This window comes from Salvelinus alpinus, chromosome 23 (genome assembly GCF_045679555.1).
Source record: "Salvelinus alpinus chromosome 23, SLU_Salpinus.1, whole genome shotgun sequence".
NCBI lineage: Eukaryota > Metazoa > Chordata > Actinopteri > Salmoniformes > Salmonidae > Salvelinus > Salvelinus alpinus.
In genome coordinates this window covers 7883421-7897274 of record NC_092108.1, presented here as the reverse complement: position 1 = coordinate 7897274, position 13854 = coordinate 7883421, and the positions used below count along the sequence as shown (strand labels likewise).

The 13854-nt window shown below is 50.7% G+C and overlaps 1 protein-coding gene across 20 annotated transcripts in view; it reads left to right on the top strand.

The window, feature by feature from the left end:
• LOC139550147 (receptor-type tyrosine-protein phosphatase F) overlaps positions 1–13854 on the top strand; it is a 498277-nt gene that overhangs the window by 399260 nt on the left and 85163 nt on the right. For 12 of the 20 annotated variants that reach the window (XM_071360808.1, XM_071360817.1, XM_071360810.1 and 9 more), the window contains 6 exons: positions 3484–3510; positions 6630–6747; positions 7570–7700; positions 9657–9844; positions 10488–10610; positions 12922–13058. In XM_071360808.1, coding sequence (XP_071216909.1) covers positions 3484–3510; positions 6630–6747; positions 7570–7700; positions 9657–9844; positions 10488–10610; positions 12922–13058 — 724 coding nt within the window. The remainder of the gene's footprint in view (positions 1–3483; positions 3511–6629; positions 6748–7569; positions 7701–9656; positions 9845–10487; positions 10611–12921; positions 13059–13854) is intronic. The other 8 variants (XM_071360813.1, XM_071360818.1, XM_071360811.1 and 5 more) reach the window with 1 other exon arrangement.

The following is a 13854-nucleotide window of genomic DNA, read 5'->3' as shown; positions in this document are numbered from 1 at the left end:
GACAGGGCTAGCGTAGCAGTGTAGAGTGGTAGCAGCAGGGGAATGTGATGGGACAGGGCTAGCGTAGCAGTGTAGAGTGGTAGCAGCAGGGGGATGTGACGGGACAGGGCTAGCGTAGCAGTGTAGAGTGGTAGCAGCAGGGGAATGTGACGTGACAGGGCTAGCGTAGCAGTGTAGAGTGGTAGCAGCAGGGGGATGTGACGGGACAGGGCTAGCGTAGCAGGGTAGAGTGGTAGCAGCAGGGGGATGTGATGGGACAGGGCTAGCGTAGCAGTGTAGAGTGGTAGCAGCAGGGAATGTGATGGGACAGGGCTAGCGTAGCAGTGTAGAGTGGTAGCAGCAGGGGGAGGTGACGGGACAGGGCTAGCGTAGCAGTGTAGAGTGGTAGCAGCAGGGGAATGGGACAGGGCTAGCGTAGCAGGGTAGAGTGGTAGCAGCAGGGGGATGTGATGGGACAGGGCTAGCGTAGCAGGGTAGAGTGGTAGCAGCAGGGGGAGGTGACGGGACAGGGCTAGCGTAGCAGTGTAGAGTGGTAGCAGCAGGGGAATGTGATGGGACAGGGCTAGCGTAGCAGTGTAGAGTGGTAGCAGCAGGGGAATGTGATGGGACAGGGCTAGCGTAGCAGGGTAGAGTGGTAGCAGCAGGGGAATGTGACGGGACAGGGCTAGCGTAGCAGTGTAGAGTGGTAGCAGCAGGGGGAGGTGACAGGGCTAGCGTAGCAGTGTAGAGTGGTAGCAGCAGGGGGATGTGATGGGACAGGGCTAGCGTAGCAGGGTAGAGTGGTAGCAGCAGGGAATGTGATGGGACACGGCTAGCGTAGCAGTGTAGAGTGGTAGCAGCAGGGGGAGGTGACAGGGCTAGCGTAGCAGTGTAGAGTGGTAGCAGCAGGGGGATGTGATGGGACAGGGCTAGCGTAGCAGTGTAGAGTGGTAGCAGCAGGGGGAGGTGACAGGGCTAGCGTAGCGGTGTAGAGTGGTAGCAGCAGGGGGAGGTGACAGGGCTAGCGTAGCAGTGTAGAGTGGTAGCAGCAGGGGGAGGTGACAGGGCTAGCGTAGCAGTGTAGAGTGGTAGCAGCAGGGAATGTGATGGGACAGGGCTAGCGTAGCAGTGTAGAGTGGTAGCAGCAGGGAATGTGATGGGACAGGGCTAGCGTAGCAGTGTAGAGTGGTAGCAGCAGGGGGAGGTGACGGGACAGGGCTAGCGTAGCAGTGTAGAGTGGTAGCAGCAGGGGAATGGGACAGGGCTAGCGTAGCAGGGTAGAGTGGTAGCAGCAGGGGGATGTGATGGGACAGGGCTAGCGTAGCAGGGTAGAGTGGTAGCAGCAGGGGGATGTGATGGGACAGGGCTAGCGTAGCAGTGTAGAGTGGTAGCAGCAGGGGAATGTGATGGGACAGGGCTAGCGTAGCAGTGTAGAGTGGTAGCAGCAGGGGAATGTGATGGGACAGGGCTAGCGTAGCAGGGTAGAGTGGTAGCAGCAGGGGAATGTGACGGGACAGGGCTAGCGTAGCAGTGTAGAGTGGTAGCAGCAGGGGGAGGTGACAGGGCTAGCGTAGCAGTGTAGAGTGGTAGCAGCAGGGGGATGTGATGGGACAGGGCTAGCGTAGCAGTGTAGAGTGGTAGCAGCAGGGGGAGGTGACAGGGCTAGCGTAGCAGTGTAGAGTGGTAGCAGCAGGGGGATGTGATGGGACAGGGCTAGCGTAGCAGGGTAGAGTGGTAGCAGCAGGGAATGTGATGGGACAGGGCTAGCGTAGCAGTGTAGAGTGGTAGCAGCAGGGGGAGGTGACAGGGCTAGCGTAGCAGTGTAGAGTGGTAGCAGCAGGGGGATGTGATGGGACAGGGCTAGCGTAGCAGTGTAGAGTGGTAGCAGCAGGGGGAGGTGACAGGGCTAGCGTAGCAGTGTAGAGTGGTAGCAGCAGGGGGAGGTGACAGGGCTAGCGTAGCAGTGTAGAGTGGTAGCAGCAGGGAATGTGATGGGACAGGGCTAGCGTAGCAGTGTAGAGTGGTAGCAGCAGGGGGAGGTGACAGGGCTAGCGTAGCAGTGTAGAGTGGTAGCAGCAGGGGGAGGTGACAGGGCTAGCGTAGCAGTGTAGAGTGGTAGCAGCAGGGAATGTGATGGGACAGGGCTAGCGTAGCAGTGTAGAGTGGTAGCAGCAGGGGGAGGTGACAGGGCTAGCGTAGCAGTGTAGAGTGGTAGCAGCAGGGGAATGTGATGGGACAGGGCTAGCGTAGCAGTGTAGAGTGGTAGCAGCAGGGGGAGGTGACAGGGCTAGTGTAGCAGTGTAGAGTGGTAGCAGCAGGGGGATGTGACGGGACAGGGCTAGCGTAGCAGTGTAGAGTGGTAGCAGCAGGGGGAGGTGACGGGACAGGGCTAGCGTAGCAGTGTAGAGTGGTAGCAGCAGGGGGATGTGACGGGACAGGGCTAGCGTAGCAGTGTAGAGTGGTAGCAGCAGGGGGATGTGACGGGACAGGGCTAGCGTAGCAGTGTAGAGTGGTAGCAGCAGGGGGATGTGACGGGACAGGGCTAGCGTAGCAGTGTAGAGTGGTAGCAGCAGGGGGATGTGACGGGACAGGGCTAGCGTAGCAGTGTAGAGTGGTAGCAGCAGGGGGATGTGACGGGACAGGGCTAGCGTAGCAGGGTAGAGTGGTAGCAGCAGGGGAATGTGACTGTGTCTCTGTACAGTTCTCTGAATGTTGTTGTCCTTGGTGAGCAGCTTTTGAAAAGGATACATTTAATTCAGACTAGGGCAAAGTCCCAAATGGCACCCTATTCCCTATATAGGACTCTTGTCAACAGTATTGCAGCATGTAGAATAGGGTTCTGTTTGGTACACAGCATGGGTAACGAGGCAGGACATCTACTCCTGAACCGGTCAGCGTTCAGTCCCAGACTGTTGTCAGTTACCGCTCTGCTCCAAGTAGAGGCCTTCAGGAGTCAAGGTGCACACCTCTTTAATTCTACATTCTCTTTCCATATCTCTTTCTATCTCTCTCTCTCTGTCTCTGTCTCTGTCTATATCCCTCCCTCTCTCTCTCTCTCTGTCTCTGTCTCTCTCTTTATTCTCTCTCTCTCTCTCTCTCTCTCTCTCTCTCTCTCTCTCTCTCTCTCTCTCTCTCTCTCTCTGTCTCTGTCTATATCCCTCTCTCTCTACTCTCTCTCTGTCTCTGTCTCTCTCTCTGTCTCTCTCTCTCTGTCTCTGTCTGTCTCTCTGTCTCTCTGTCTCTGTCTATATCCCTCTCTGTCTCTCTCTCTCTCTGTCTCTCTGTCTCTCTCTCTTTCTCTCTCTCTGTCTCTGTCTCTGTCTCTCTCTCTCTGTCTCTTTATTCTCTCTCTCTTTCTCTAATGTGTGATAACACTGTTGACACCCACATTTGTCTGTAGAGGGAAAAAAGGCATATCTTTTTTTTCTGTTGTGTTGTCTGTTACTCATCCCTCCATCCCCCTCTTTCTCCCATATGTCTCTCCCTCTCTCTCTCCCCCATCAGTGGAATATTGAGGAGTCCACAGAGTATGTGAGTAACTCTAGTGTGTACAGTGTGCTGGGAAGGTTCTGGTTTGGGTTGTGTTGGGAAGGTTTTCTTTCTCCCCATCAGCTGCGTTGAGACCATCAGGAATGCTCAGTTTGTGTGTGTGTGTGTGTGTGTGTGTGTGTGTGTGTGTGTGTGTGTGTGTGTGTGTGTGTGTGTGTGTGTGTGTGTGTGTGTGTGTGTGTGTGTGTGTGTGTGTGTGTGTGTGTGTGTGTGTGTGTGTGCGTGTGTGTTTTCCTCTATTTTGGGCTTGCTGATAAACCACTTGATACTTTAACCCCATTATAACCCAATGACCAAGATGGTGATGGACTAACTGTGTGGTTTACTTGGTGTGTTATGTAACAACAATAACATCTAAACACACCACACACACACACACACACACACACTCATAATGGTGTTATAATGCAGCACATTATAATAATGTTTTAGAGGACGACCAGGTCCACTCCCCTGTGAGGGACGACTCTGATCTCCAGAGATCCTAGATGACGACCAGGTCCACTCCCCTGTGAGGGACGACTCTGATCTCCAGAGATCCTAGATGACGACCAGGTCCACTCCCCTGTGAGGGACGACTCTGATCTCCAGAGATCCTAGATGATGACCAGGTCCACTCCCCTGTGAGGGACGACTCTGATCTCCAGAGATCCTAGATGACGACCAGGTCCACTCCCCTGTGAGGGACGACTCTGATCTCCAGAGATCCTAGATGACCACCAGGTCCACTCCCCTGTGAGGGACGACTCTGATCTCCAGAGATCCGAGATGCGCGAGCACACACACACACACACACACACACACAGATGCAGCCATGTACACACAGGCACCTAGCCTACATGTGTGTGGATGTGTGGATGTGTGGATGTGTGTGTGTGTGTGTGTGTGTGTGTGTGTGTGTGTGTGTGTGTGTGTGTGTGTGTGTGTGTGTGTGTGTGTGTGTGTGTGTGTGTGTGTGTGTGTGTGTGTGTCACTGATATCCTTTAGTGTTACTTAAAGCATTAGGTCCAAAACAAATCAAATTGTATTGGTCACATACACATTGGTTAGCAGATGTTAATGTGAGTGTAGTGAAATGCTTGTGCTTCTAGTTCCGACAGTGCAGTAATATCTAACATGTAATCTAACAATTCCACAACAAATACCTAATACACACCAATCTAAAGGGGTGAATGAGAATATATACATATAAGTATATGGATGAGCGATGGCCGAGCGGCATAGGCAAGGTGCAGTAGATGGTATAAAATACAGTATACACATGTGATATGAGTAATGTAAGATAGGTAAACATTATTAAAGTGACATTATTTAAAGTGACTAGTGATCCATTTATTAAAGTGGCCAGTGACTGGGTCTCCACGTAGCCAGCAGCCTCTCTGAGTTAGTGATGGCTGTTTAGCAGTCTGATGGCCTCGAGATAGAAGCTGTGTTTTTCAGTCTCGGTCCCTGCGTAGCAGGTAGAGCAAACCTTTACCGAAACAGTCCTAAGAATCCCCATGTGACTTTTCCCAGACAGCCCAGATCACTGAGTCAGGCGGTAAAAAAGTCATTCTGGGTGATTACAGTAATTGCATCTTGGCTCTCTATAAAAGTTAAAAGGTTTTCTCAGAAAATTCGCAATTTTCTCTCTCTGGTCTCCTCCAGTCTCTCTTTATGGCTGATGAGGGAGCACAGAGAGACAACTTAGAAAGACTGTAAAAAAAAAACACACTCTCCAGGTTTATATAGACTGTTAAATGTTCTTCCATGATTAGGAAATTAAACCGTTGATTAGTTAGAGAAACGGCATTAGGCAAATATCACAGTGAGAGAATACGAGAAGAAGACTGCAGGCTGATAGAGCTAAACACACACACACACGCACGCACACACACAACACGCACAAAGACACACAAAGACACACACACAGACACACACACGCACACAGACAGACAAAGCACTCAATCACACACAGACACACACAGACACGTGTGCGCATGTGTGCGTGTGTGTGTGTCTTTGTGTGTGGGTGTGCATATGTGTGTGTGTGTGTGAGTGTGTGTGTGTGTGTGTGTGTGTGTGTGTGTGTGTGTGTGTGTGTGTGTGTGTGTGTGTGTGTGTGTGTGTGTGTGTCAGTGTGTGTGTCAGTGTGTGTGTGTGTGTGTGCGTGTGTCATTGTGTGTCAGTGTGTGTGTCATTGTGTGTGTGTCAGTGTGTGTCAGTGTGTGTGTGTCAGTGTGTGTGTGTGTGTGTGTGTGTGTGTGTGTGTGTCAGTGTGTGTGTGTGTGTGTCAGTGTGTGTGTGTGTGTGTGTGTGTCAGTGTGTGTGTCAGTGTGTGTGCGCTCGCTGCAGTTCCAAAGCTTCAGAATCCCTGGTTGTGTGTCAGTGTTTTCTGTTACCGGTTTGTTCCGGTCCACCTTGTGTGTCAGTGTTTTCTGTTACCGGTTTGTTCCGGTCCACCTTGTGTGTCAGTGTTTTCTGTTACCGGTTTGTTCCGGTCCACCTTGTGTGTCAGTGTTTTCTGTTACCGGTTTGTTCCGGTCCACCTTGTGTGTCAGTGTTTTCTGTTGCATTATTTCAGGTCATACATTTTAATCGCTCATTTTCTGTTGCTAAATGTTTTGATACATTGTGCCCTACTGAACATGACCCAGGTTAAACCCAAGGCTGCAGGTATGAACACTGACACATGGGTGCTGTTCAGTTCTGGTTCCTCTGTTTGTTTCTCTGGGTCTGTGTGTGTTTTGGCTTTATGGTGACAGACACAGTGCCTTCTAAAAACCTTTCTCCATTTTAGACATCAGTGTTGATGGAAAATACATGTTTTCAATGTTCCCGAATTGGCATGAACATAGACACTTAAGGTGGATGGAGAAAGGTGTGTGTGTGTGTGTGTGTGTGTGTGTGTGTGTGTGTGTGTGTGTGTGTGTGTGTGTGTGTGTGTGTGTGTGTGTGTGTGTGTGTGTCAGTGTCGATGCATTCTTGTCTAAGGGGGTGGCGTTTTTGGATACATGGAGTAAGGCGAACGTGTCGCTCACACACAGTCTGTGTGGTCGACCTCTAGTCCCTGACCTCTAACCCTTGACCCCTAACCCCTGACCATATGTTGCTTCTCTCAGGAGGCCACCATCACTGGTCTGCACTCCGAGACCTCCTACTCTGTTACCGTGGCAGCCTACACAACCAAGGGAGACGGGGCGCGTAGCAAAGCTAAAGTCATCACCACCACTGGAGCAGGTGAGATACCGTTACTGGCCACTGGGGGGGTGAGATACCGTTACTGGCCACTGGGGGGTGAGATACCGTTACTGGCCACTGGGGGGGGGGGGGGTGAGATACCGTTACTGGCCACTGGGGGGTGAGATACCGTTACTGGCCACTGGGGGGTGAGATACCGTTACTGGCCACTGGGGGGGGGGTGAGATACCGTTACTGGCCACTGGGGGGGTGAGATACCGTTACTGGCCACTGGGGGGTGAGATACCGTTACTGGCCACTGGGGGGTGAGATACCGTTACTGGCCACTGGGGGGGGGGTGAGATACCGTTACTGGCCACTGGGGGGTGAGATACCGTTACTGGCCACTGGGGGGTGAGATACCGTTACTGGCCACTGGGGGGTGAGATACCGTTACTGGCCACTGGGGGGGGGGGGGTGAGATACCGTTACTGGCCACTGGGGGGTGAGATACCGTTACTGGCCACTGGGGGGGTGAGATACCGTTACTGGCCACTGGGGGGTGAGATACCGTTACTGGCCACTGGGGGGGGGGGGGGGGGGGAGATACCGTTACTGGCCACTGGGGGGGGGGGGGGGGGGTGAGATACCGTTACTGGCCACTGGGGGGTGAGATACCGTTACTGGCCACTGGGGGGTGAGATACCGTTACTGGCCACTGGGGGGTGGCTGAGGTGTCCATCTGTGTTATTCAAACTGGACAGACTGTATGGCTGAGGTGTCCGTCTGTGTTTTACAAACTGGACAAGACTGTATGGCTGAGGTGTCCGTCTGTGATGTATGAAGCTTTCCTCATATATTTTCTTTTACCCCCCCCCCCAGTCCCGGGTCGCCCCACCATGATGATCAGCACCACTATGGGCAACACCGCCCTGATCCAGTGGCAGCCTCCTAAAGACATGGTCGGAGAACTGATGGGCTATCTGCTGCAGTACAGACTCCAAGAGGACACGGTAGATGTCCTTTTTACCATCCTGTATTCACGAAGCATCTCCAGAGTTACTGATCTAGGATCAGTTCCGGACCCTTTTAGATCATAATGAATATGATCGCATGGATAAGACCTGATTCTAGACCAGCGCATAGAGACGGTTTTATGAATACGGTCCACAAAGGACCACTTTGGAAATAAGTGTGTTTTAAAAGGGATTTTTCGAGATTTGAACTTGATGTTTTACGGTTTCAACTTCCTCACCGTGAAAGTAGCCTATAGGGCCAAGGTGGAACTGTAATCGTTGGTTCGGTTTCAACTTCCCCTTTAATTCCTGCTTTCAGTCCGATTCTCTGAGATCAAAGGCACATGGTATTGACATACAGTGCATTCGGAAAGTATTCAGACCCCTTGACTTTTTCCACATTTTGTTACGTTACAGCCTTATTCTAAAATGTATTCAATTTTTTGTTTTTTCCCCTTATCAATCTACACACAATAGCCCATAATGACGAAGCAAAAACATATATTTTTTTTTTAAGCAAATGTATAAAATATGTAAAACTGAAATATCATATTTACATAAGTATTCAGACCCTTTACTCAGTACTTTGTTGAAACACCTTTGGCAGTGATTACAGCCTTGAGTCTTCTTGGGTATGACGCCTACAAGCTTGGCACACCTGTATTTGTGGAGTTTCTCCCATTCTTCTCTGCAGATCCTCTCAAGCTCTGTCAGGTTGGATGGGGAGCGTCGCTGCACAGATATTTTCAAGTCTCTCCAGAGATGTTTGATCGGGTTCAAGTCTGGGCTCTGGCTGGGCAACTCAAGGACATTCAGAAACCACTCCTGCGTTGTCTTGGCTGTGTGCTTAGAGTCGTTGTCCGTTGGAAAGTGAACCTTCACCCCAGTCTGAGGTCCTGAGCGCTCTGGAGCAGGTTTTCAACAAGGATCTCTCTGTACTTTGCTCCGTTTATCTTTGCTTCGATCCTGATTAGTCTCCCAGTCCCTGACACTGAAAAACATCCCCACAGCATGATGCTGCCACCACGCTTCACCGTAGGGATGATGCCAGGTTTCCTCCAGACATGACGCTTGGCATTCAGGCCAAAGAGTTCAATCTTGGTTTCATCAGACCAGAGAATCTTGTTTCTCATGGTCTGAGAGTCTTTAGGTGCCTTTTGGCAAACTCCAAGCGGGCTGTCATGTGCATTTTACTGAGGAGTGGCTTCCGTCTGGCCACTCTAACATAAGGGCCTGATTGGTGGAGTGCTGCAGAGATGGTTGTCCTTCTGGAAGGTTCTCCCATCTCCACAGAGGAACTCTAGAGCTCTGTCAGAGTGACCATCGGGTTCTTGGTCACCTCCCTGACCAATGCCCTTCTACCCCGATTGCTCAGTTTGGCCGGGCGGCCAGCTCCAGGAAGAGTCTTGGTGGTTCCAAACTTCTTCCATTTAAGAACGATGGAGGCCACTGTGTTCTTGGGGACCTTCAATGCTGCAGAAATGTTTTGGTACCCTTCCACAGATCTGTGCCTCGACACAATCCTGTCTCGGAGATTTACGGACAATTCCTTCGACCTCATGGCTTTGTTTTTCCTCTGACATGGACTGTCAACTGTGGGACCTTATATAGACAGGTGTGTGCCTTTCCAAATCACGTCCAGGACCTGCACCTGAGCTCAATGTCGAGTTTCATAGCAAAGGGTCTGAATACTAATGTAAATAAGGTATTTCTGTTTTAAATTTTCAATAAACTTGCAAAAATTTCTCAAAACCCTGTTTTCGCTTCGTCATTATGGGGTATTGTGTGTAGATTGCTGAGGATTTTTATTTATTTAATCCATTCTTTAATAGGGCTGTAACGTAACAAAAAGTGGATAAAGTCAAGGGGTCTGAATACTTTCCCGAAGACACTGTATGTATTATTTACTGCCCCCCCCCCAAAAAAAATAAAATCCACTTTAATTAAATCCAGGCGTACACCTCACGGAAATTCAAACGGACGGACGACCACTACACCGCCACCGAACTGCACAAGGGCGCCACCTACGTGTTCCGTCTGAGCGCACAAAACCGCGCTGGTTTCGGAGACGCCTACGTCAAGGAGATCAGCACCCAGGAAGACGTGCCCAGCGGGTACCCCTTAAACCTCCGCGTGACAGGGTGCGTACCTGCGTGTGTGTCTGTGTGTGTGCGTGTACGTGTTTGTGTGTGTGTGCGTGTACGTGTTTGTGCGTGTGTGTGTGTGCATGTGTGTGTGTGCGTGTGTGTGTGCATGTGTGTGTGTGCGTGTACGTGTTTGTGCGTGTGTGTGTGCATGTGTGCGTGTACGTGTTTGTGCGTGTTTGTGCGTGTGTGTGTGTGTGCGTGTACGTGTTTGTGCGTGTGTGTGCATGTGTGTGTGTGCGTGTACGTGTTTGTGCGTGTGTGTGCATGTGTGTATGTGCGTGTACGTGTTTGTGCGTGTGTGTGCATCTGTGTGTGTGCGTGTACGTGTTTGTGCGTGTGTGTGCATGTGTGTGTGTGCGTGTGTGTGCATGTGTGTGTGTGCGTGTACGTGTTTGTGTTTGTGCGTGTGTGTACGTGTTTGTGTTTGTGTTTGTGCATATGTGTGTGCGCGTGCGCGTGTGTGTGTGATACCAATATCCGGTAGATAGAATCCTCCTTGTTCTTGGTGTTTATTTCTGAGTCTGTGAATAATGAGGGGTGTGTCTAAACGATATCACTTCACGTGTGCCCGTCTCGTAGGACTAGATTACCGACAGCCAATAGGCAGGGTGCACTACTAACACACGCTACCGTTTAGGTTGACCACGTCGACCACCCAGCTGGCGTGGGATCCCCCGGAGCTGTCTGAGAGGAATGGGAAGATACTGCAGTATGTTGTGGTGTACAGAGACATCAACAGCCACACCAACAGCACCAACAGGTACTATTCACTATTGATCCATTGATTGATTGATTGATTGATTGAATGTACAGTATATGCTAATTTAAAGTGGTTTTTCTTTATTTTGACTATTTTCTACATTGTAGAATGATGATATATTCATAATATGATGTCGTGCCATAAAATGGACTTGGTGTTTTACCAAATAGGGCTATCTTCTGTATACCACCCTTACCTTGTCACAACACAACTGATTGGCTCAAATGCATTTAAGGAGGAAAGGAATTCCACAAATTAAGGCACACCTGTTAATTGAAATGCATTCCAGGTGACTACCTCATGAAGTTGGTTGAGAGAATGCCAAGAGTGTGCAAAGCTGTCATCAAGGCAAAGTGTGGCTACTTTGAAGAATCTCAAATCTCAAATATATTAATATTTGTTTAACACTTTTTTGGTTACTACATGATTCCATATGTGTTATTTCATAGTTTTGATGTCTTCACTATTATTCTACAATGTAGATAATAGTAAAAATAAAGAAAAACCCTTGAATGAGTAGGTGTGTCCAGACTGCTACTGTATCAGGAAATTATTGAGGATAAAAACCATAACTTCCGAAGGCTTATATCTGTCCTGTCCTCCTGTACTGTCCCCCTGTACTGTCCTCCTGTCCTGTCCTCCTGTACTGTCCTCCTGTATTGTCCCCCTGTACTGTCCTCCTGTACTGTCCCCCTGTCCTCCATAGCTCTGTATGTTATTGCTTCTGTTTTGGTCCCCTGTACTGTCCCTCTGTATTGTCTCCCTGTACTGTCCCCCTGTACTGTCCTCCTGTATTGTCCCCCTGTACTGTCCCCTTGTCCTGTCCCCTCTCCTGTCCCCATGTAATGACCCCCTGTACTGTCCCCCTGTCCTGTCCCCCTGTCCTGTCCTCCTGTACTGTTCCCCTGTCCTGTCCCCCTGTACTGTCCTCATGTACTGTCCCCCTGTCCTGTCCCCCTGTACTGTCCTCATGTACTGTCCCCCTGTCCTGTCCCTCTGTACTGTCCCCCTGTCCTCCATAGCTCTGTATGTTATTGCTTCTGTTTTGGTCCCCTGTACTGTCCCTCTGTATTGTCTCCCTGTACTGTCCTCCTGTATTGTCCCCCTGTACTGTCCTCCTGTACCCCATGTACTGTCCCCTTGTCCTGTCCCCCTGTCCTGTCCCCCTGTCCTGTCCCCATGTACTGTCCCCCTGTACTGTCCCCCTGTACTGTCCCTCTGTATTGTCTCCCTGTACTGTCCCCCTGTACTGTCCCTCTGTATTGTCTCTCTGAACTGTCCCCCTGTATTGTCCCCCTGTACTGTCCTCCTGTATTGTCCCCCTGTACTGTCCTCCTGTACTGTCCCCCTGTCCTGTCCCCCTGTACTGTCCTCATGTACTGTCCCCATGTACTGTCCCCCTGTACTGTCCCCCTGTACTGTCCCTCTGTATTGTCTCCCTGTACTGTCCCCCTGTACTGTCCCTCTGTATTGTCTCCCTGTACTGTCCCCCTGTACTGTCCCCCTGTATTGTCCCCCTGTACTGTCCTCCTGTATTGTCCCCCTGTACTGTCCTCCTGTACTGTCCCCCTGTCCTGTCCCCCTGTACTGTCCTCCTGTACTGTCCCCCTGTCCTGTCCCCCTGTCCTGTCCCCCTGTACTGTCCCCATGTACTGTCCCCCTGTACTGTCCCCCTGTACTGTCCCTCTGTATTGTCTCCCTGTACTGTCCCCCTGTACTGTCCCTCTGTATTGTCTCCCTGTACTGTCCCCCTGTACTGTCCCCCTGTATTGTCCCCCTGTACTGTCCCCCTGTACTGTCCCCCTGTCCTGTCTCCCTGTACTGTCCTCATGTACTGTCCCCCTGTCCTGTCTCCCTGTACTGTCCACATGTACTGTCCCCCTGTACTGTCCCCCTGTCCTACATAGTTCGGTATATTATTGGTTCTATCCTGTCCCCCTGTCCTGTCCCCCTGTACTGTCCCCCTGTACTGTCCTCCTGTACTGTCCCCCTGTCCTGTCCCCCTGTACTGTCCTCCTGTACTACATAGTTCGGTATATTATTGGTTCAATACTGTCCCCCTGTACTGTCCCCCTGTCCTGTCCCCCTGTACTGTCCCCCTGTACTGTCCTCCTGTACTGTCCCCCTGTCCTGTCCCCCTGTACTGTCCCCCTGTACTGTCCCCCTGTCCTACAGGTTCTATGCTTCTGTTATTGGTTCTATGGAAAGTGCTTAATATAACTTATCTATTGTTATCGTTGTTATTATGACGCAAAGCACATCTGTGTGAAAATAGTCTCTGCAAAATGACATACGTATCTTGTCTTAACAGGACGTTGGGGACACACATGATCATCCAGGGACTGAAACATGACACCACCTATGACATCAGAGTCCAGGCGTTCACCAGCAGAGGAGGAGGACCCATCAGTCCTAGTATACAGAGCAGGACTACATCTACCTCGCCTGGTGAGACACACACACACACACACACACACACACGTAATCCATAGGCTTAGACACACTCTTAACACATCCATGTATCACACTGATATGTACATAACGTGTAAAGTGGAGACTTGTCTTCTTAAACCCATCCTGCCCTACCTGTGTTCTCTCCTCTCCTCTCCTCTCCTCTCCTCTCCTCTCCTCTCCTCTCCTCTCCTCTCCTCTCCTCTCCTCTCCTCTCCTCTCCTCTCTACCTCACAGTACCTCTCTCCACTCCTCTCTAACCCACAGTACCTCTTCTCCCCTCCACTCCACTCCACTCTCCACTCCACTCGTCCTCATCTGTTTCACCTCATTAACACAGGGGCTGGTGTCCTCATGTGTTTCACCTCATTACACAGGGGCTGGTGTCCTCATCTGTTTCACCTCATTAACACAGGGGCTGGTGTTCTCATGTGTTTCACCTCATTACACAGGGGCTGGTGTCCTCATCTGTTTCACCTCATTACACAGGGGCTGGTGTCCTCATCTGTTTCACCTCATTAACACAGGGGCTGGTGTCCTCATCTGTTTCACCTCATTAACACAGGGGATGGTGTCCTCATCTGTTTCACCTCATTACACAGGGGCTGGTGTCCTCATCTGTTTCACCTCATTAACACAGGGGATGGTGTCCTCATGTGTTTCACCTCATTAACACAGGGGCTGGTGTCCTCATGTGTTTCACCTCATTACACAGGGGCTGGTGTCCTCATCTGTTTCACCTCATTAACACAGGGGCTGGTGTCCTCGTGTGTTTCACCTCATTAACACAGGG